At 43.2% G+C, this 23953-nt stretch overlaps 2 protein-coding genes across 5 annotated transcripts in view; both read left to right on the plus strand.

Moving 5' to 3' along the window:
* Positions 1-8843, plus strand: part of wwp2 (WW domain containing E3 ubiquitin protein ligase 2) — a 29451-nt gene extending 20608 nt beyond the window's left edge. For both annotated transcript variants that reach the window (XM_020934668.2, XM_020934669.2), the window contains exons 11-24: positions 2364-2418; positions 3104-3185; positions 3606-3734; positions 3881-3959; positions 4818-4889; positions 4962-5050; positions 5924-6083; positions 6417-6550; positions 7057-7197; positions 7272-7392; positions 7728-7832; positions 7903-7999; positions 8070-8142; positions 8456-8843. In XM_020934668.2, coding sequence (XP_020790327.1) covers positions 2364-2418; positions 3104-3185; positions 3606-3734; positions 3881-3959; positions 4818-4889; positions 4962-5050; positions 5924-6083; positions 6417-6550; positions 7057-7197; positions 7272-7392; positions 7728-7832; positions 7903-7999; positions 8070-8142; positions 8456-8555 — 1437 coding nt within the window. In that variant the 3' untranslated portion in view covers positions 8556-8843. The remainder of the gene's footprint in view (positions 1-2363; positions 2419-3103; positions 3186-3605; positions 3735-3880; positions 3960-4817; positions 4890-4961; positions 5051-5923; positions 6084-6416; positions 6551-7056; positions 7198-7271; positions 7393-7727; positions 7833-7902; positions 8000-8069; positions 8143-8455) is intronic.
* Positions 8844-9238: 395 nt separating this feature from the next.
* Positions 9239-23429, plus strand: adat1 (adenosine deaminase tRNA specific 1). Of its 3 annotated transcripts, none has more exons than XR_008632389.1 (9): positions 9239-9522; positions 9831-9899; positions 10067-10121; positions 11819-11955; positions 12931-13567; positions 17443-17588; positions 17668-17767; positions 18991-19167; positions 22523-22661. XR_008632389.1 is itself a non-coding variant. In XM_020934750.2 (9 exons), exons 1-9 carry the CDS (start codon positions 9342-9344, stop codon positions 22671-22673), a joined length of 1563 nt encoding a protein of 520 aa, XP_020790409.1. In that variant the 5' UTR covers positions 9239-9341; the 3' UTR covers positions 22674-23429. The 3 variants fall into 3 exon arrangements, 2 of the variants coding, with proteins under 2 accessions (XP_020790409.1, XP_055011259.1); XM_020934750.2 differs by having other exon boundaries at positions 18991-19077; positions 22523-23429; XM_055155284.1 differs by lacking the exon at positions 18991-19167 and having other exon boundaries at positions 22523-23429.
* The last annotated feature ends 524 nt before the right edge of the window (positions 23430-23953 follow it).

Genomic DNA, 23953 nt, shown 5'->3' on the forward strand with positions numbered 1-23953 from the left:
TGATTAGCTAGTTATTAGATACCAATAGCAAAAAGGAAAAAAGATGTAATTTTGGATATCTTATTTTGTTTTTCAGTAAAGGGCATATTACTGCTAACAAATATAAACATTCAAATATGCATGTTTAATGCATATTTAATTTTAAATCTCAATCTCAATAAATCATGGTAGAATTGTGTATCTGGTAATTTGATCTACACGAATTAGGAAATGGATGTTAACAGAACTTTTTTTTTTTTTTTTTTTTTAGAATGTTTCAGCAGCAGAAAAAGTTGGTCTCTGTTCTAGATGCTGAGACAGTGGATTTATGGAAATAACAAACATTGGTTGAGGGCAATTTGACTGTTTTGCTTGTAAAAGCATATTTGTTCAAATACACAGAATATCGTTCACGCTTTCTTCTACTACAATGGTGTGTATTTCTGAGGCGTTTTTCACCTGTAGTGCTGTTTTGGCCTCCAAACAAGAACTTTGTGGAATATTCCATGGAGATCTATAGCACCTAACCTTTATTTTACAGCTATGTGCCAACACTCTGACTGCGTTCCGACTCTGTCTTAGCCCGCCTTGTTTTCCCAGCCCCTGCGCCTTCTCTTCCCTTTGCCCAGCTTTCTCCTGAGGTTGCTCAAAGCTCCAAAGTTCTGGCCAGGATGAAGTCATCATGTCTTTATATCATTATATGCTCCCTTTGCCTTTTTTAGTCAGAGTGAAGCAATATGGGTGGGGCGCCTTCACCCTGCTGCAGCCACTCCGCTACAGCTCCTCACACTTTCCATGACAGAGTTCCTTTCAAGATGACTATAGCCACTGTTCTAGTCCCAACAATTGTGACGTTGGGTTTACCTGCACAAAACTCTTCTTTCTTACCACAGTGCAGTCCCATTTTGCGTCATGTAGTGGCATGTGGTACATGGCTGTCCTTAACCCACACCTTAAGAAGAATTTGCCATAGCAACAATTCATAGTTGTGTTCACTGGGAACACCAGAATGAAAAGTCACAAAAGGCTCAACTAAAAGCACATTTTTAGCTGACCGATTTACTAAAAAAGTGCAGTTAGTTCATATCCTAACAATACCCCCTCATGCGTGTTGTGTAGCAACCCTTTTGTGCATAGCCTTCATGAACTGTTAAAGATGGGGCATTGTGAAAAAATCAATTTTTGGAGCTTGCTACCATGTTCTAATGTTGTTCACTCATCAAAAACATGCCTGAAGTAGTTTTATGTCATCCATGCACGTTTGAGTTTTTTAGTGATCTCTCCCAGGGCCTATTCAAACCCTCCTTACGGTTAACTGTAAGATTCTGTCCAATGCTCCACCCACAGGCCTACGTCACCCATGCTCCCACACAACACTTCTCCATAAATATACAAAAACATGATACAAAATGATATACTACAGCTTTACAAACCTAATGCAGTGCTGAATAGTAATAATAGTAGAATGCTCATTGTGTTGTGATAGCACACTGAAGGGGGAGTGACTTTTGACTCAGAGCACCAATAATGAAAGTGAAACTTATAAAACACGTTAATACATTGTTATTGGCAAATTTAGTATTTTCAAAACAAGAAAATGGTGATGTATATATCTTATGTGTTAGCAATTAATACCCCAGAGAAGTAGAATACCTTCTCTTTAAGCGATTATTTTCATGTCTTGTTGAGATGTTATGCTTAAGATGGCTGCTCAGTTTTAAACAAACTTGGAACTCATCTAAGTTGACTTTTCCTAACAAGCCTCTTTTCACTGTGTTTCCATTCAATGTCTGCATGTGTGTTTGTATATTCCAGCGCGGGACACTGCACACTGGACCACTGTGTGCTGCTTGTAAACTTTCCACACTTTTCCCCTGTGTGTACAGACCAGTGCAGGCTCCGTAAACTGGTAGTCATTTCCAGGCCCAGGGTGAATAAAGGTGCCTTTTGTCTGTGCAGGGGCGGGGGCCAGTAGGTGTGGGTGGGGGGCGCGGGGCTGGCCAGTCTGGGAGAAGCATGAATGTTCCCTCAGTTCGCTCAGACATCACACCTCCCTGCCTACTTTCGCAGCAGTGCTTGAAGCAGCGGCTGCCACCATGAGGGGTTGTGGGGCACTAGGGGTGGGGTTTGGGCCCAGCCACTGAGCTCATAGGGACAGCGCTGTTGTTTTATCCTCCTACTGCCCGGGTGCTGTTTTTGGAGGGCATACTGTGCTGTGGGGAAGTGCAGCCCTCATTTGCCCGCCACTGCTCCTCAGAAGAGGACCCTGGACCCACCTCCTCTATACTCCAGCTGCATGCGTTTTATCCAAAGAGGACAGAAAATTAGCACAGGCTGATCTGAGAGCTTGGCTAACTGGACTTGTCTATGTGTTTTCCTTGCAGCCTTCTGGAGCGCCTGTGGAAAATGACCCTCTGGGCCCACTTCCTCCAGGCTGGGGTGAGTCTCATTCTGATTCTTAGCCATCACTCCTGTTACAAATATAACAAGAAGATGAAGGACAGACTTTATTTTTGGTGGCAGGGCATTTAAAATTGTACTCTTATCTCCTCACATTGTTTAGAAATCAATTGTTTTGGCTGAATGTTCGTTGTAACACATTACATTGTTATATTCATTGTTGGGCATTCATAACTGAGCCTCCTCAGCTTTTGACCAGACTCCATCAGGACCCCACATCTGTGTGGCACTTCAAAACTGTGCAGTGGCTTACAGATCTCTGGTGTAGAAAAGTGTTTTTCTCCTCCACACAAGAGAGAATGAATGGCCCGTGTTTGAGTTTAGATGTAAGTCCGCACGGTAAGATGGGGGAGGAGAAAGAGCACTACTGTTTCAGAGCCCTCAGCACACAGCTGTTAATGAGAAAAAGATGTCTGAGCAGCAGAGGGAGGGGTACCACTCCTGCCTGAAATCAAGTTAGTTTGTGAGATGCTTCCCTTGTTCTTCCATGTTCCATCATTGTAGAAAAAAAGGAGTTGCTTTATTTAATAATCAACTCATTCAAGTTTTTATGAATGAACTGCTGGGCTGGCTAGTCACACAATGTATATTTTGAACCAGAAATCCAGCTTTTGTTTAAGAAAATGGCAGTGGATGTTTTCTGAAGTCTCATTTGTGTTCACAGAGAAGCGCCAGGACAATGGTAGAATGTATTTCGTCAACCACAACACACGCACCACACAGTGGGACGACCCCCGAACTCAAGGGTGAGCATCTTCTCTTCTAGTCTTAGTGTGGGCAGGTGTGCAGGCCGATGCTTCTGAAAATAGATGCTGTCTAGCGAGATATACTTGTTTACATTAGTTATTATGACATAAATATCTGTTCAAATTATTGTTGCAGTTCAAGTTTCAGCCTACCTCAAATGTTAATGCTGTTTAATGTGTTAAAACTCTGTCCTCCTGTGTAAAGTTGAATCTTGATCTTAAATACATTGCAATCATTGTATTTGCATAATGAAGGAATAGTTATAGTAGAGATTCATGAGGCCCAGAACACATCTAATATCTAAGTAGAGTTTAGCCTTTGTGTAACATTGTAGAATTACTTTGGTCTGTGCAGTCTTTGAGCTTAGGCAAGAAATAACTACAACTCAGACACTTTCACATGCTTGTTCTGTCTTGCAGGTTGGTTAAGGAGCATCCCCTGCCCCCTGGCTGGGAGATGAAATATACCCCTGAAGGAGTTCGCTATTTTGTTGATCACAACTCACGCACCACCACGTTTAAAGACCCTAGGCCTGGCTTTGAGTCAGGGTAATTCACTACATTGTACAGTAAAATCATGCTTATGTCCAGGTCTCTCACATACACACATCTCTTTAACAGGCTGAACAGTGGCACTAGTGTTACAGCCTGTTATCAGACAGTGGTGGCGCTAACTTGTTTGTCTGTCTGTGTAGATCCCGTGAGGGCGGATCCCCAAGAGCATATGACCGGAGCTTTAGGTGGAAATACCACCAGTTTCGCTTCTTGTGCCATGTAGGTATTATGTTCCACCACAATAATACCAATAATGAGATTTTGTTAAAGACGAGGTATTATGCAAAATTGTCTTTGGAGCTTTCTAACATGTTTTAACATTGTTCCCTCACCGAAAAAAAACAGGCCTGCAGAGGGTTTAGATGTTATCCAAGCATGTTTCAAGAGTCCTGCAATCTCTCCTAACCCTCCTTCCGTTTAGTTGTACGATCCTATCTAAAGCTCAGCCCAATGTCAGTCCTGTTCCTGCACAGCATTTTCACAGCAATATACAAAAGCATGATACAAAACAATACACAACAACTTCACAAACCTGATGTGATGTGTAGTCATTTCATTAGTGGAATGCAGGCTGAATGCCAATGATTTAAATATGCTATGCGTTACCAGTAACTATTGATGTGTAATACCCCCTCTTTAAGAAATGATAAACATAATACGTACTGGGGGAGTTATACGGCAAAAAAATTTATTAATTGCAATCTCAATTTCTATTTTATCATGTTTCATAGACTCTGTATTTTCTATTGCCTTGTAAGAGGTAAAAAAAAGTCATCTGCTTCTTCTGAAAATTCACACTTCACTGTGATTGGTTAAATCCAACAGTGACTCACTCAGAGCCTTGACCAAAAAAGAAAATGAATGGGAAAAAGTGTCTACATTGAAGCAGGAAAAAGTGTCTGTGTTGAAGCATTAAATATACAGTAAATCATGATATGATGTTTTTACCAAAATAACAGATCATCACAGGTATGAGCTCCCGATTAAATTTTTTGTCCATAGTGTCTCACCCTAATCTGAGTACAAAACTACTACTCCCATGCAGTATTTACTGACTGTGTCTACCTGTGTGTCTAGTCCAATGCGTTACCAAGCCACGTGAAGATCTCAGTGTCCAGGCAAACGCTCTTTGAGGACTCCTTCCAGCAGGTGAGAGAGTTGCACTAAAGAGCACACTGTTTTCTGGTTTCTGTGCCCGTCATGTGACTGTGTCTGTGCTAGATCATGAACGTGAAGCCGTACGACCTCCGGCGCAGACTCTACATCATAATGCGAGGGGAGGAGGGGCTGGACTACGGAGGCATCGCCAGGTCAGTCTCTTTCTCCCTGTGTGTCTGTCTGTCCTTCATGTGTGGGGCTGCTTCCTCTTTGTGTCCTCATGTGTCTTTGGTGTCTCCAGTGTCTCGTCAGTGGTTTTACCCTATGGTAGGTGACCTCATGCTGTTCTACCACAGGGTAGAACCACGGACAGGATGCCGGGGGTGTCTGCGTCCTGTGTCCATGGTGGCAGCGGTGGTGGCTCTGTTAGTCTGTCTGCACAGTTCTCTGAAGGTGTCTGTCCATACTGTCCATCCAAACAATGATCTTTAAATCTTCTGTACTTCTTCTGTATGTATTCATTCATGCATCATTCATTCCAAATCATTCCCTGATTTTTGTGCTTATGGTTTTGTTTTGATACTGATTTTGTCACAATCTAAATAAATTCTGTTTATCAGTGGTTTCTTGTTTATGATCATGTTTTAACAATAGGAATCACTTCAGATACTTTATTTTTGCAACTTTCTAAGCAAATTTTAAAGATATTAATTTAGATTAGATTATAATTTAACTCTGAACCAGGGTATATTAATTCAGATTTGGCTTTTGAAAATATATGCTATGGGGCTCAACAGTCTGTGATACTAGTCCAAAAACCCACTGAAGCCAAAAATTTTGCAAAATGTTTTGTTAACATTGTGGCTTATAACGTTTCAAAAATATGTGAGGCTATCATACCCCTCCCCCCCAGGTCTGGACTGTTGAACTTCATTGTGGGCATGTTTTGTGTAATTTGTATAATTAAGATGAAATATTAGCTGTAACCATCTCAACTAAAAATTGTTGGTGGATAGAGTGTTGTGATGTCATGAAATGCAGAACCCCGCCCATGTGGTAGTGACTACACTGTGTCTTCTGTGCAGGGAGTGGTTCTTTCTGCTGTCCCACGAGGTGCTCAACCCCATGTACTGTCTGTTTGAGTATGCGGGCAAGAACAACTACTGCCTGCAGATCAACCCCGCCTCCTCCATTAACCCTGACCACCTCACCTACTTCCGCTTCATCGGGCGCTTCATCGCCATGGTGAGCTCTGTCACTCAACACTTAAAGTGCCCATATTACCATATTTTCTGTTTCCTCTACAAAAACATAGCCAGAGTTGTGTTTTGTTTCATTCACTCATGTTTAACACACAAGCTCTGCATATTTAGGCTTAATATAATTATATATTATATATTGTAATTTATTAATTTTGGATGAGATGTGACAGAAGAAGAGGTACTTTCAGGCGAGCTCTGCTGTATTTTGTTATTGGCTCAAGCATTAGTGTTTTGCAGGAATGAGCATGTTAAGACATGCTACGTTTAAAAAGAGCTGACCATTAGGAGATTGTACCAATGCTCTGTTTGCTTCTAGGCGCTGTACCATGGTAAGTTCATTGACACTGGCTTCACACTACCTTTCTACAAACGAATGCTGGACAAGAAACCAACCCTTAAAGACCTGGAGTCCATCGACCCTGAGTTTTATAACTCCATCATGTGGGTCAAGTAAGTCCCAACTCTGGAGTTATAATTGAAAATTACTTTTTCATTTAATGATGTTCAGATTTAAAGCAGACCTGTTATGAAAAAAGTTCTTTTCAACCATGTTATAGTTGTTTCTTCTCACCATTTACTCACCCATAGTTGTATTTAGAGTGATTTGTGCATGTTTGGGCAAACTTTAGTTGCTCTGTACTTTTTTGTTCTCCAATTTTATTTTCTTAATCTGTGATACACATAGGATTTGGCATAGTCCTGCAATACCAGATTCCACTGGGCACTGCAGTTTTCTAGCACAAGTCAGTGGACTTATTTCTTTTATTAAGTCGTTATAGAACAATATTGTAACATTATAATGTATATATTATAATTATAAGATGATGATCCACGGGTGTCATAGATTCTAACTATATAGCAGACACAAACACAGTATGTACATATATAAAACTGTCCAGATAATGGCTTGTCAATGTGCATTCGTTTGTTGTTAATCTGGCTGCTGATCACCTCAGGGAGAACAACCTGGAAGAGTGCGGCTTGGAACTCTACTTTGCACAGGACATGGAGATCCTGGGCAAAGTGTCCACACATCAGCTAAAGGCCGATGGAGAAAATCTGCTGGTCACTGAGGACAACAAAGACGAGTACATTGGGTACGCTGATCGCAGGTGTCCCTTATGTCAAACTTATGTCCAGCTCTGACCTTTATGTGCTCTGTGTCCCTCAGACTGCTGACTGACTGGAGATTCACTCGGGGGGTAGAAGAGCAGACCAAAGCTTTTCTGGATGGGTTTAATGAAGTGGTCCCCCTCGAGTGGCTGCGATACTTTGATGAAAAAGAACTTGAGGTACCAGTACAGTGTGTATCTACTTTTGAGAGTAGAGCTTTATTTGATTTGAACATATAACACCCTCTCTCTTTTTGGCACAGAATCATATTCATATATTATATTCAACAGGAGACAAAGCCTCTTGAAATGTGTTGTACAGAGAGGCAGGAGACATTTATTTAGCATGTGTCCAGGATCTGGAGACAGTTCAGATCATACAGATCATGTGCACCAGGAACTAAATAGTCCTTTGTACAGCTGTGTAGCCTAACAGAGAGGGAGTTAAAAATGTGACAGTTAACAGTTAGAGGACTGAGAGGGAGGAAGTTTCAGGACTCTGTATTTGTGTGCAGCTGATGCTGTGTGGGATGCAGGAGATCGATCTGGCAGACTGGCAGAAGAACACAATCTACCGACATTATACCAAGAACAGCAAGCAGATCCACTGGTTCTGGCAGGTATGCTCTCAGCCCTCAGGGCCCCCTCCCCAGAGAGGCCAGCCCAGTTTGATTCTGTGTGTGTCCAAAGGTGGTGAAGGACATGGACAATGAGAAGAGAATCCGCCTCCTTCAGTTTGTGACTGGCACGTGTCGGTTGCCTGTGGGAGGCTTTGCAGAACTCATAGGTATGGCCCTTTCACACATTAAACTAAGTACAACTTCAGACTTGTGTGAGCTGACTGTCTTCTCCTGCAGGGAGCAATGGTCCTCAGAAGTTTTGCATTGATAAAGTGGGGAAGGAGACTTGGCTTCCACGAAGCCACACATGGTGAGATTTAGCTGGAACACAACTCTTCATTTTAAAGTGCTTAGTAATTTGTATTACTTGGATTTAAAATATAAAAACATTGATGTCCCACAGTACCTTTCCATGTGACAAATGTATTTCTTAGACTTGGACAAACTTTACTGATCCACACACATTATTTGGACACAGTAGCTCATGTCTCACACTATCATATGAACATTATAATTATTTAAGCAAAGATGCTAATACTAAATTCTAAATGAAAGCCTGTCTGCTAATACTTTTGATACAAGTTATTTGTACCTTGTGTGTGTGTGTGTGTGTGTGTCTATAGCTTCAACCGCTTGGACCTGCCACCGTATCGGAGCCTGGAGCAGCTAAGGGAGAAGCTGCTGTTTGCCATTGAAGAGACAGAGGGCTTTGGACAGGAGTGAAGCCTGTGCTGCGCACAAGACTTTGGCTTCAAATCTAACAGACATTTGGCTTCACTAGAATCAAGGCCTTGTTGATTGCTGATCTCTTTAAGCACTCACTCAGCAGGTTTCAAATTTCACCTAAAGACACATTTTCTAGAGTACAGCCTCAGCATGGCTTCAGAGGGTACTCGCATCCCACAGTGGATTCGGCTGCCGCCTGATTAGAGTTTTATTTTTCTGTTTATTGTGAAATTCTGCATTTGTCCTGTACATAGCTGAAATAAATGTTTCAATCTTGACACATGATTTTTGTGTGTTTAAGGCTTCATGTATGTTCATGTATGTTTATGTATGTTTAGTCAAAAAGAGAGAAAAACATGTTTTATAAAAGGATAATAATTAATCCCATTTCTCTTGCTTCTGAATGTAATGTGCTGTTTATGCAATAATGTAAATACAATAACAATAACAACAAGGACTGGCAAGAAGTCGTTGGGGTTTCACACTTTTTTGTAGAATTTAAAAATTTCCATAATAAAGCTTTGGGAAGGCACACACACCACACTGTACTGACTGGTGGTCTCAGAAAGCCGAGTAAGAACCTGACCTGCCAAGTACCATGGATCTAGTTCTATGCTGAATACACTAGGTGGCGGCAATGTATGGCTGTAAGTGCCAGTCGCCGTAAAATGCCACAAAAGAAGAAGCATGATGGAAGGAGTAGTTCCGTGCGGCTCTTTCTCACGTGCCCACCATGGATTATGATGCCTTCACGTTGTCCCGCGGTGCTGCCCTGTTCCAGTGATGAACGCAGTGACGGACCATGAATCTGGCTTGGACGCGGTGATGGACGCGGATGAAATAGCTGCGCTGTGTTACGAGCGTTTCCAGGAGTTGCCTCGCACTGGGAAGCCGGAGGTGGGGAGAGAGTGGACCCTGCTGGCTGCTGTGGTGCAGGTGACGCGGAATGCGCGCTCCGGCACAGGTACACACACAACTGCATACAAATCAATCACAACTAGTAACAATAAACACACCAGACATATACAAAGCCTGGATGTAAATCCATGAGCCTCGGTGGCGTTTAGAGTAACTTAGGCTTAGGCTTATCAGATAAATTGGAGTAGACACCTTCATGTCCTAATAGAAGTGAAAATGATGAACTTTCATCAGATTTTTCATCACAGGCTTTATGAAGTGTTATATTTTATTAATTTACTGTTTTTCTTATTCTACTGTGTATTTGCTCTTTTAGCTAGAAAATATCGTAACGCATTCATGTCTTGTTTGCAGCCGTGAAGGAGGTAGTTGCTCTTGGCACTGGCTCCAAGTGCATCGGACAGAGCGCCATGAGCCCCACTGGTATGTTCTGTCAATCTCTGTATTTATTCTCTCTCTCTGTTCAGATACACTTCAGATGTACACACTTTATTTTGCCACAAAACAGCGTGGTCTAGTGTCTAGACTAGCATTTATATAGGATTAGATTCTGGTCACCACCTTCACCATATACTGTCTTTGCATTGTAGGTGATGTGCTCAATGACAGCCATGCAGAAGTCATTGCTAGAAGAGGATGTATCAGGTAATTACAGCATGCCCCAGTCCAACACAGGGAAGGTTAGGTAAAGCAGATATGTTTTATTCATTCTGATAGTGATAGTCAAGTGACAGTGATTACTTTGGGATTGATCATGTTTGGGGGGAAAAAAATCTCTCAGAATTATAGTTCAGTTGAAATGTATTTTAAAGTGTATTTTAAAGATTTTGGCAAATAAAATAAGTTAAAGCCTTCAGGCTCTCCTTAAAAAACTCACTTTCATCCTCTTAAAAAAAAAAAAAAATCAGCATTTTCCTTATAAATGATGCTAAGTGATTGTAGTTTGTGGCAGTATTACTTGCCCCTAACAGTCCACTGATCATTTCTAGAACAAATTTATGCATCCATAGGAATACTAGGGATTGCAATAGAATTTGTATAGATGTGCATAAATGGAGCACTCAAATATCCTTGTGAAATGAGACTTTTAGTTTTTCAATAAATGTCAGATAACAAAAACGTAAAACACACGTGCACGCAGCATTCTTCCCTATGCAATGCAACAGAGAATAACTGTTTGTAATGGGATACCCCCAAAATTTAATTTTACACCATTCATAAACAAATGGAAAATGATAAAAGGATAAATTGCCGTTAACCTTCAAAAGATTGATAATTTACTGTTGTATTCTGTGGGAACTATTATGTCCCTCTGAAACAAATACAAAAATAGCAGGTCAATTTTTTTTTTATTTCATGTCTGTATTTTTCAGTACTTGTGTAAGGCTATGATAGGATGGAAATACCGTATTTTCCGCACTATAGGGCACTCTGGATTATAAGGCGTGTCATAGAATGGTCTATTTTCGAACTTTGTTCACAAATAAACCGCAATGGACTTTAAACGAAACACAACAGTTAGATGAGCCAGTGGGACTTTGTTTGGCACGTTCACGTTGACTCTGGGCTTTGTTCAGTTGTGGCGTGTAGGGAGGGTGCTGTCTGGGACCGCTGGATTGTCGGCGTGTTCGCAGTGACTCAGTTGTTCAGTTGTGTCTAGAAGTGGCACATTGCACTCGCTTTTTCGGTTTGTTCCTCTGTTCTGTTCCTCGTCTGCGTGGAGTGATGAGTGTGGCTGCGGGTGTGTTTCTCTGTGCAGTTGCTGTCTGCTCCGTGTCTGCGGGTGGTGTGGTTTTGTACTTTACTGAAGTCGTGCTGGGACACCCGAGTGGATTCGTGTATAGGGCGCTCTGGATTGTGGGCATGCAGTCGTTTTTGATGTTGTTGGAGGCTTATGAGTGTGCACTATGGTGCGGAAAATATGGCAAGTGTTTATAATGTAAGTCAGTGGGACCAAGAGTGGCTTTAAGAGAATTTTTTCCCCCTACGCACTGCACAATATATTTTGGCAGTTTTCATATGAGGCATAAAACAACCATTTGTCAATGCTAACTAGGGCAAATATAATCATTCTTGCATTAGAAATTAAAGCAAAAAATTCAAAAGTCATAAAAGGGTGCAAGCCAAGATGGCCATGTGAATGAAGCCAAATTTTATTATTTATTGTTATTTATCATGTGAGTGGATGTTATTACATTGTTAAAAGCTCCTGAAAATGTCTTGTGTGTAGAGTATATTTTCATCATAACCAGACTGAATGAGCTGATCCTGAAGAGTTGGTGAAGAGCAAAGCCAGCAGTAGGGGACCCTGGCCTTGTAGACTGACAGTGTCTTCTGGGCAGGTACCTGTTGGAGGAGCTACTGCGGGCTGTGTCCGGCAGAGACAGTGCTGTGCTGGAGCCCCTACTTGGAGCACACGAGACCAGGTTTAGGCTCAGGCCTGAAGTCTCATTTGTGTTCTTCACCAGCCAAACACCCTGTGAGTTTTCATTCATCCACCAATCCATCATTTCATCCACACCTACATACACTACCAGTCAAACGTTTAGACACACTATTTCACTTTTGTGTCTTCTTTATTTCCATTATTACTTACATTGTAGATTCTCACTGAAGGCATCAAAACTATGAATGACACATGGAATGTAGCAATTTGGCATTTCTTGACCCTGACAAGACACATGTGAAGTGAAAACCATTTCAGGATTTCATCATGAAGCTCACTGAGAGAAGGCCAATAATTACTAAATGGACCAATTTATTTTCCACACAAACTCAATTTGATATATATGTAAAAGAAATGTTACCGTGATTTGCACCAACAGGATGCCCTCCCACACACTTGTTGCCCACACTCCCCTTCCCCTTGTGGTAGCTAAACATTTGTGACTTCTTATCTGGACTACTACAGACTGATCTGTTTGTAGTTAGAGCAGTTATGTCACTTTTTTTGACTTTTTGAGTCAGATTTAGTCAGATCTTTGAGATTTGAGTTTTGAGAGCTTTTGCTAATGCCACACTTGCTTTTAGTGGACTAATGAATCTTCGGGGCAAGCCTTTAGTTGACTACTGTTTTGATACTTTATAGGGACATTATGCTGTGGGTGTCCTACATGCATGTTTATGGCAGAATGTTAAGCAATTACCATCGCCACACAAGGCGCACATTAGCAAACACTATCAAAGTATTTTAAGATTGAACTTAACTAACTTAAAAAAATAAATAAATAAAATTTAAAAAAACAAAACACACACACTCATTTTCAGGAGCCTGTGATCAATAAAATAAAATTTAAAAAAGCTGCAATGTATCAGTTTCAATAATATGAGTATTAACATAGCTCTTCAACTGGGATAATGCACAGTCACCAAAGCACCATGACATTTTCTACATTTGTTAACATGACATCCAAATAAGTATTAATACACCGGTAACCATTTTTGCTCATATCAGGTGGTGATGCTTCCATTATCCCCATGACTCAGGGGCCTGTGACCCCTTGTCCTCCCATCAGCGGCTCAGTGAAGAGAAAAGCATCAGAGACTGAAGAAATGCCCCACTCTAAACTTCCCCGCATCAAGCCCTATGCACAGCAGACAGGAGCTGAGTGTGTACAGCGGGGTTCAGCTGACCCACAAATGACAGGAACAGAGAGAGGGCAGCAGGGTACAGCCGACCCCCACGGGACAGGAGAAGAGAAGTTACAGGGGGGTACAGCTAACCTCCACAGGACAGGGTTTGAAAGAGTGCAGCGGGATACTTCTGACTCCCATGGGACAGAGGCTCAGAGTGTCCTAGGTCATGCAGCTGATGTGCACAGGACAGGGGCTAAGTGTGTACCGGGAGGGCCCTCTGATCCCCTGCTACCCGGAGCTGGATACCATAGCACAGGGCTCCTACGACTGAAGCCTGGCCGAGGGGAGCCTACCCTGTCTCTGTCCTGCAGTGATAAGCTTGCCCGCTGGAGTGTCCTGGGCTTTCAGGGTGCCCTTTTGTCCCATTACCTGCAGGGGGCCATCTACTTTACCACCATTGTTGTGGGAAAATGTGCATACAGTGAGGAAGCCATGCAAAGAGCTGTGACTTTACGGTAGGTATAACTTAATAGGTGGTCAGTATTTATCGTGTGTACATTTTCTTTTCACTACTTGGAAATTTTTGTTTATTTTCTTGGCTATACCCTAACCCTAAAAGATTTAAGCTATAAAGATTTGAATTTATCACTCTGTAAACCAAGTACTCAAGTGTTTCTGCTATTTATTTATCAGCTTTTTAAAATAAATATTAAATATATATATATTAAATATTTAGAAAGGTTTTTGTAGTAAAACTCTGCTTTATGGTGGCATAAATTAGTTTCAGTAGTTATTCAGTATCAAACTTCACACAAAATTTGTTATAATTTATCTCCTATTTGACAGATATACTTTTCACATTCTTTCTTGGTTTGGTGAGATAGTACTTCTGGTAAATATTCATCATAGTTTTTTATCTTTTAAAATACAGGGACAGTTTACGTACAAGGAAGGCATTTTTCTGGCAGTTTAAACCTTAATTTAACAAAATAAATCTGTTAAATTTTTTATTTTGTTTAATCATATTGTATAATTTCGATTAGTTCAGGTAATTCCATAACTGTGACCTAGTAACCATAATGTTAACAAGTGTCAAACCTAATCTAAATTACACAATAGTTGTGGTTGGAATGAATCATTGTGCATTCTATCAGAAAAAAATGCTTTTCCATCCATCCATTTTCGTCCGCTTATCCGGGGCCAGGTCGCGGGGGCAGCAGTCTAAGCAGGGACTCCCAGACTTCCTTCACCCCAGACATGTCCTCCAGCTCCTCCGGGGGGACCCCCGAGGCGTTCCCAGGCCAGCCGAGAGACATAGTCCCTCCAGCGTGTCCTGGGTCTTCCCCGGGGCCTCCTCCAGGTGGGACATGCCTGGAACACCTCCCGAGGGAGGCGCCCAGGAGGCATCCGGAACAGATGCCCGAGCCACCTCAGCTGGCTCCTCTCGACATGGAGGAGCAGCGGCTCTACTTCGAGCTCTTCCCGTGTGACTGAGCTCCTCACCCTATCTCTAAGGGAGCGTCCAGCCACCCTGCGGAGGAAACCCATTTCAAGCGCTTGTATCCGCGATCTCTTCCTTTCGGTCACTACCCAGAGCTCATGACCATAGGTGAGAGTAGGAACGAAGATTGACCGGTAAATTGAGAGCTTCGCCTTTCGGCTCAGCTCCCGCTTCACCACAACGGTCCGATACAGCGACCGCATCACTGCCGAAGCTGCACCGATCCGCCTGTCAATCTCACGTTCCGTCCTCCCCTCACTCGTGAACAAGACCCCGAGATACTTGAACTCCTCCACTTGAGGCAGGGACTCTCCACCCACCCAGAGAGGGCAAGCCACCTTTTTCCGGTCGAGAACCATGGCCTCAGACTTAGAAGAGCTGATCGTCATCCCAGCTGCTTCACACTTGGCTGCAAACCGCCCCAGTGCACATTGCAGGTCCTGGTTCGATGAAGCCAACAGGACAACATCATCCGCAAACAGCAGAGATGAGATCCTGTGGTCCCCAAACCGGACCCCCTCCGGCCCCTAGAAATTCTGTCCATAAATACAATGAACAGAACCGGTGACAAAGGGCAGCCCTGGCGGAGTCCAACATGCACCGGGAACAGGTCTGACTTACTGCCGGCAATGCGAACACAGCTCCTGCTCCGGTCATACAGGGACCGGACAGCCCTTAGCAAAGGGCCCCGGACCCCATACTCCCAGAGCACCCCCCACAGGACACCACGAGGGACACGGTCGAATGCCTTCTCCAAGTCCACAAAGCACATGTGGACTGGTTGGGCAAACTCCCATGAACCCTCGAGCACCCGGTGGAGAGTGTAGAGCCGGTCCAGTGTTCCACGGCCAGGACGAAAACCACACTGCTCCTCCTGGATCCGAGGTTCGACTATCGGCTGGATTCTCCTCTCCAGTACCCTGGCATAGACCTTACCGGGAAGGCTGAGGAGTGTGATCCCCCTATAGTTGGAACACACCCTCCGGTCCCCCTTCTTATACAGAGGGACCACCACCCCGGTTTGCCAGTCCAGAGGTACTGTCCCCGACCGCCACGCGATGTTGAAGAGGCGTGTCAGCCAAGACAGCCCTGCAACATCCAGAGACATAAGGTACTCAGGACGGATCTCATCCAACCCCGGAGCTTTGCCACCAAGGAGCTTTCCAACCACCTCAGTGACTTCAGCCAGGGTGATGGATGAGTCCGCCTCCGAGTCCCCAGCCTCGGCCTCCTCCTCAGAAGACCTGACGGTGGGATTGAGGAGATCCTCAAAGTATTCCTTCCACCGCCAGACAACATCCCCAGTCGAGGTCAGCAGCTCTCCCCCCGCACTGTAAACAGTGTTGGCGAAGAACTGCTTCCCCCTCCTGAGGCGCCGGACGGTTTGCCAGAATTTCTTTGAGGCCGTCCGATAGTCCTCCTCCATGGCCTCCCCGAACTCCTCCCAGCTCCGAGTTTTTGCCTCCGCGACCACACGGGCTGCAGCACGCTTGGCCCGCCGGTACCCGTCAGCTGCTTCAGGAGTCCCCCGAGCCAGCAAGGCCCGATAGGACTCCTTCTTCAGCTTGACGGCATCCCTTACTTCCGGTGTCCACCACCGGGTTCGGGGATTGCCGCCGCGACAGGCACCACAGACCTTACGCCCACAGCTCCGAGCAGCCGCATTGACAATAGAGGCCGAGAATGAAGCCCACTCGGACTCCATATCTCCAGCCTCCCCCGGAATCTGGGAGAAGTCCTCCCGGAGGTGTGAGTTGAAAGTCCCTCTGTCAGAGGGCTCCACCAGACGTTCCCAACGGACCCTCACTACACGCTTGGGCCTGCCAGGTCTTTCCGGGTTCCTGGTCGGTGCACTGTCTAGTACCCCTCCCAAGGACTCCAAGAAGGCCGGGTACTCAGCACTGCTGTTCGGCCCGTAGGCCGACACCACAGTGAGAAACCTGTCCCCGACCCGAAGGCGAAGGGATGCGACCCTCTCGTTCACCGGGGTGAACTCCAACACACAGCGGCTTAGCTGTGGAGAAATGAGCAGGCCCACACCAGCCCGCCGCCGCTCCCCGCGGCCAACGCCAGAGAAATGGAGAGTCCAGCCCCTCTCAAGGAGTTGGGTTCCAGAGCCCAAACTGTGCGTGGAGGTGAGGCCGACTATATCTAGTCTGTAACGCTCAACCTCCCGCACAAGCTCAGGCTCCTTTCCCCCCAGCGAGGTGACATTCCATGTCCCCAGAGCTAGTCTCCATGTCCGGAGATCCGGTCGCCGAGGCCCCCGCCGTCGACTGCCGCCCAGATCTCTCTGCACCGGCCCCATATGGCTCCTCCCGCGGGTGGTGGGCCCATGTGAGGACGGCCCCACGTCGCTCCTTCAGGCTAAGCCCGGCCGGGCCCCGTGGGGGAAGGCCCGGCCACCAGGCGCTCGCTGACGAGCACCCACCCCAGGCCTGGCTCCAGGGTGAGGCCCCGGTGACGCCAATCCGGGCGACGTAACTGGCCTCTGTGTGTTGCTCATCATGTGGGGCTTCTGAACCGTTCTTCGTCTGACCCGTCCCCCCGGACCTGTTTGCCTTGGGTGACCCTACCAGGGGCATGAAGCCCCCGACAACATAGCTCCTTTGATCATTCGGGCACTCAAACCCCTCCACCACGATAAGGTGACGGTTCATCTTTTCTTGCATGTAAATTGTCCCTAGATGGAATTTACTGTGTTGATGACATAGGCTGACGACATTTTTTCTGCTACTTTCTGTATTTTTGTTCTTTTCTTCTCTTCTTCTTTTCTACAAACACTGACATCCAAAACCTCACAAAACCAGCATTGATGAACAGCATTATAACGTGGTAGACATCTTAAATATATATATTTCACATACTGACCTCCCTGCTGCCTTACAGGTGTTCCCATATTTCCAATCTCCCCGCTGGATTCTCTGTCACATCACCAGTGTTCCTCCAGTCCAGTCTGGAATTTCCCTTCAGCCAGGCCCTGTCAGAGCTGCGTCACCAGGCAGGCCAAGGCCGGGTTTCCCCATGTGGTGCAGGTACATCAGGCTCATCTGAGCTTTATGAGGCAAAGAATGAAATGAAATCTTGATCCTTTTGTGTCCTTCTCTGAGATAGCCATCAGTTGGTGCAAAGTGTCAGAGAAACCATTAGATGTCACTGCCAATGGCTATAAGCATGGAGTTACCAAGAAAGCCCTGGGCACAGCAAAAGCCAGGTGAGACTGCAGGGAGTATCCCACATGAGAGCTCTCTTAGTATCTTGGATTCTTTTTAAAGACAAGCTGCAAGCCATCTTAAGACTTGTCACCAGTCTTGGTGGTGATGTGTCATATATCAGCTGTTTTATTCATACATGTTCAACACACAAACCCTGCATATTTAGGCTGTGTTCTTCTCTCAAACAGAAAACACTCTGTTCCACCGTGTGATGTCATGTGATAATACAGGAAACACTCCAGTGTGGTTTTAAATTCAATACACCTTCAGTAAAATAACATATACTTGTAATTTCAACCCTGGAATTGCCAACCTCTACAGAACTGAAGGTAAAAGGTAGCAATTAACTTTGAAAACTACCACACCATGACATCACGAGGTGGAACAGAGCACTTTGGGTATTATTAGTCTGTCTATATCTTCAAAGCTCAAACATGTGTGAATGAAATAAAACACAACACTGGGTATGTGTTTGAGGAGGTGACAATGGACGGCTTAAAGCTCAAAAGGGTAAAATTTTTTTGTAACATATGACCTTTAAAAACAATACAGTAGGAGATGTATTTACTTTGTTGATGTTTCAGTTGCTAGCTGCAAACCTCCTTCAGAACTGTCATCGGTTTTGGTGGTGATGTGTTGTATATCAGCTGTTGTTACTTCCTGTACTTCCCCAGACCAGTGGCAACAAGAGTCAGTAGGGGTGTGCATTGCCTTAAATCTGAGTATACAATACATATCATGATATGTATGTCACGATGCAATATATCCTGATATATTACCATATGAAAACAATGGATGATATATTTAGATATAGATAGATTTACAATGACTTCTAATAATGTAATCAACTACACCTGAAATCAGTTCAGATGCATTTTAAATCAATTTTAGAATTGTGCAATGAAGTATCGTGATAGCACTGAATAGTTTTTTTCTTACACCCTTGTGGTCAGTCTGCCAGTGGTCTGCCAGGGTCATTTGGCTGACCACACCTACAGGAAGTACCAACTGATTTACAACACATCACCACCAAAACCAATGACAGTGACTGAAGATGGCGTGAAGAAACATGTCAACAAGCTGAATACGTCTCCTACTGTAATGTCTTTAAAAAGAATCCAAGTTGCTAATGTATAAAAGAAGACAAAATATATGTTTTTGATATATATATATATATTTGCAGTGAGTGAGTACCCTACATGAGGTCTGTGTGTTTGAACAGGTCTCTGCTGTGTAAAAGGAACCTCTTCGAGTCCTTCTTGTCTGTCATGGCCGCCACACCGCCCTCTGAATGTCCTCTCTCCCTCAGGTAAATGCAGCCTCGCTCACTGGATATTACACTGATTTGCATTCAGTTCCTGCCTTGCCTAACCTTAATGTAAACTGTAACCTCAGAAAGGTATGATGCAGAATCTTTGTTTTTTTTTCTTTTTTTTCTAGCATTCTGTAATGTTCCCTAAAGAGATTTTAGATGTCATCCATGTATACTTGAGTATTTTAGTGATCTCTCCCAAGAACTTTCACATTGACATTCAAAATTACAGAGATAAGAGTAGGCCATTAAAAATATAACAAGCACAAGAGAGATGGAACATAATGTGATTTCAATGGATAAACTCGCACATTACTGGAAAAATACTTACCGAAAAGCACTATACTTTTTAAATGTTATCTACAGATATAACTGATTCAGAGTGAATCCCTACATCAGTAGTAGGACAAAAACTCAAGATGGCCCCAAAATCTATTTAGCAACATCACTAGACGCTTCTTAAGAAAGCAGCAGAGAGCAGCTCAAACTGTCAAGGTAACAGAAACAGAGGTCTCTTCATAGTATGATTATATCTGAAGATGTAATGAACCTAACCAAACAAATTTGCAATCAATCAGCTCATTCCAACCACTCAGCCCTGCCCTTCAACTCCATTTTAAACTTAAGGGGTTTTAGAATGTTGTGATATCACATGAACACAACCTATAGGCGAGTTTCATTGTTGACAAAAGCGCGCGTTGCATGCTGGGAATTATTTTGGTCGGTGGCAAGAAACACTAATTCAACATGACGGATGGAGCGAGAAAGCACGTAAAGGGTATTGATCCCGGTTATTTATCCACTCTAACGGCAGAGGACCCAAGACCATTTGACCAGAAATTGGTCATAAGCATCGATGGACGCCAAATCACCCTTTCCAACCCCTACAGAAGGTGGACCAAACAAAATTTCTGGTCAGAATCGCCAACTTCCTGAACAAATATTCACTTTGGCGATATCCACAATGACTTGGTGGAAACTCCTGGGCCATTCACAGCAGAAAAGATGGAAGCCTCCAAGAGTCTCGATGCGTTGTTGAACTTGTTGGAGTCCACGGTTTGTTAGGATCTTCTACATTTGCTCTGTGGATGTTTGAAAGCCGTTAGTGGTTCTTTTCACTTAGAATACGAAAAAGACATTTTCCTTCTTCCGTGCTTCTATTTGTGCATCCGATAATGCAGCAGGAATTGACCATTATGGGGGATAAATACGCGAGGTTACGCACTGTGTTTGACCGCTATTGTTTTTCTTGCCTCCGACCAAAATATTTCCCAGCATGCAACGCGGGCTTTTAATAATAATGACGTCAGCCGAAACTCGCCTATAGATGTTTCTATTCATACTATATTATTAGTGCTGTCATGCGATTAAAAAAATTGAGAGATTAATTAATTATGATCTGTAATTAATTAATCTAATTAATCTCATTTTAATCTCACCTAAAAAATGCTGAGAAAAGCTTCAATTTGAGGTATTTTCATTTAAATTCATTATTACATTATTGTGGCAGATCAAAAGACTGATATAGATTTTAAAAAGTGACTTTATAAAGTCATTTATTGTTTAACAAATCTCTCCAAATTGGCTGTTGAGCCCAAGTCTCCATGAATAAGAAACTGTTTGCTGTAAAGTAGCAAAGACGAGGAAATCTGAACATAATAACTTTTGTTTACTTAAAGACAATAAAAAGTCCAGTCTTTCCTTAAACATATTAAAAATATTATTGATAGAGAAATGCTTTAGATATGAGATCACTGGTTTTAGTCCTTGTTTTAGTCCTGGTTTAGACCTGGTTTAGACCTGCTTTAGTCCTACTTTAGTCCTAGTTTAGTCCTGGAAAGGGTTAGTCCTGGTTTTAGTCCTGGTTTTAGTCCTGGTGTTAGTTCTGGTGTTAGTTCTGGTTTAGTCCTGGTTTAGTCCTGGTTTAGACCTGGTTTAGACCTGGTTTAGTCCTGGTTTAGTCCTGGTTTAGACCTGGTTTTAGTTCTGGTTTTAGTTCTGGTTTAGACCTGGTTTAGTCCTGGTTTAGTCCTGGTTTAGTCCTGGTTTAGACCTGGTTTTAGTTCTGGTTTAGTTCTGGTTTAGTCCTGGTTTAGTCCTGGTTTAGTCCTGGTTTAGTCCTGGACTGGATTAGTCCTGGTTTTAGTCTTGGTGTTAGTTCTGGTTTAGAGGCGCACAGGAGGAAGCGCGGTTTACGCCGCGTACGCGAGAAAACACGATCCACACGCGGCTCACGGGAGCACGTCGGTGTCCACACAGTAACTACGGAAGGAAACGTGGTCCGCGCGTTCTCAGGTTAATGACGATGATGAAGGTGTGTGTTTGTGTTTGTGTGTGTTTGTGTGCGTGTCCCCTCGTGTGGCAGGTCACTATAGGACAGTAGTGCAGACATCATGAGTCTATGCAGGTTGTTTTCACCAGTGACATTTAAGTTGTAGGCGTATATTTGTTATTTTCTTTTATATTTCACGTCGGGAGAATAATTTACAAGACACGAATGTGTTTTTACCTGTGCACTGCTGCCTCTGTTCTACTGGCTACTGGACGTTTACGTCGCTCTTACTGCGCGCGTTTTGTGTGGGTTTCCGACAATGAGTGGAATTACCGAACTAAAAAAATGTATAAATGTGTTTTTTGTGTGTGTGTGTGTGTGTGTTGTTGTCCCAACAACACATAAAAACTGGTTTAATAATAAAGCAACTCGCATACAGAAACAGTAAAGTTAGAGATTAAAAATGAGATTAACGCGATTAAAAAACATAACGCGCTAAATATGACTGTAATTAATTAATCGTAATTAACGCGATAATTTGACACCCCTATATATTATATTATATTATATTATATTATATATGTCAGGTTCTATGTGATTAACATTGTTCAGTGCAATGAGATTGCACGTTTCTAATGTGTGTTGGACATGATCTATGAAGTAATTATAATTATAATTCCTCTTCATGTCCAGCAGGAGGCATCAACAGCCGTTATTACCTAGGTTTGTCTGAGTTGTGCCTCACCTAAATGTCTACACAGCTGGAGGACACTTTATATATCAGGGCAAGATGCTCTTTAAGTTAGTCTCTTTTGTATTGTGAGCTCCTCCAACAAAATAAAAACATAACAATTTTGTGCTGTGCTCCTTTCATGTCATCTCTCAGCTTCTCCTTCAGTCCCACTCTGAGACAAGGTGACCAGAGACTACCTGCTCAATGGCAAACCCTCTATATTTCTTAAAAAACAAAAACAAAACAAAAAAAACTTGTTACCACCTTCATGGTAGACTAAAATAAACTTGTCAATGTCACCCTTTTCACCCTCGCTTTTAAATCCATTTCCTGTTCCTTTCTTTCTTATATATATGCAAACATCATGGTAAATATTGTTTCCTGACTAAAATGGTGAGGTGGGGTCAAACCTAAATTTTATTTATTTATTCTTGTAGGGCTGTGGGGCTGTGCACATACTGGGACTACAAAGCTGCATGTGTGGAGTACCAGGATGCATGGGCCCATCTGCGCACACAGGCCTTCCCTCTTTGGCCCCGCTCTGACCGCAGCCTCCTGCTCTTCACTGGACACACACCACCTCTGTGAGGACAAGCATACCACCATGGTGCCTTATTCTCTCTGCTACTTAGCACAAAAATGTGGAGCTGAGTAGCAGATTTGTGCATGGCACTGTTTTTTTCTTATTCTACAGAAAATGAACAGAGCTATTATGTCATTTGTAGAGGAGGGTCTGCCTCATGCTTGTGTTTAGGCAGTTGGTTTTACTTTTGTTAGACATTGTCTATCTCCGTGGAGACAAAGCCACTAAGCCGAGTTAAAGGCCAAATTTGTGGAAAGCATTTTTATTGTGAGAAAATGTGTTGGCAATGATTTAAGTCAAAACTGGCATCAGCGGCCTGCTTAACCTGTAGACTCTTTGTCCACGTACACTCACAGGCTTTAAAATTAGATCAAAATGTGCATGTGTAGAAGAAATCAGAGCAGCAATTGAATTTTACTGTCAGGGTATTGAGTGATTTAAAGAAGGCTTTTGACATATATCATTCTATCCTTATTTCAAAAATAATGCTTGTCATATGTGATAAAAGGAGCAGGACTGGATTAGCTAACCAGCTATTTACAAATAGCAACAACAATAAAGGTAATAGGTGAAAATGCATGTATTTTTAGTGTGCTTTCCAAGAGGTTCGATTTTGAAACCTAGTATTTTATATAAATGTATATACATTTTATATTTTGTTTTATGGATTTATATAAATGATCTTAAAACCGTGTACACCTGCTGTGATGGAGAGGCTATTCCAGGTGATGGTTACGATGGTATGTACATGTGTGTAATAAACAGAAAAACAAAAAACGTCAGTGAAACATGAGTGATTATTCTAACAATAAGTACACCGATTAATAATATTAAATACATACTGAAAATACACACAGGAGTGGGAAGTGAGTGGGAAGGGGGAAAAAAATGGTCTATGTGACCCCGAGGAGAGCGTGAGGGTTTAATATCATCACAAACTTACTTGGACTCCAAAAAAACGCACACGGAACAATGAACATCGTCCTTTCTCTCCCACTTCTGCACTGGAGCGGAGCAGAGCCAAATGAATTAAGAGCACAGCACTGCCTGGACATGCACTCGCTGTGCGCTTGACAGGGCGTTTGCAGGAACTCTGTAAAAGACAGGCTCGGGTGCATAGGCTTTCGGACATAGCCGCCCCCTGTCTGCATGGCAGTTGAAAGGCAGAAAAAAGTCTATGTGGAGATGTCCTCACCCGAATCTTTTAGAGGTGGTAGCAGGATGAGTCTGGACGAAGGTAGGTGCGGTTCTTCACTTGAATGCTGCTTTGTGCGGATGCGTCCAT

Source organism: Boleophthalmus pectinirostris, unplaced genomic scaffold, assembly GCF_026225935.1.
Source record: "Boleophthalmus pectinirostris isolate CB_2022bp ecotype Guang Dong unplaced genomic scaffold, ASM2622593v1 HiC_scaffold_2, whole genome shotgun sequence".
Classification (NCBI taxonomy): domain Eukaryota; kingdom Metazoa; phylum Chordata; class Actinopteri; order Gobiiformes; family Gobiidae; genus Boleophthalmus; species Boleophthalmus pectinirostris.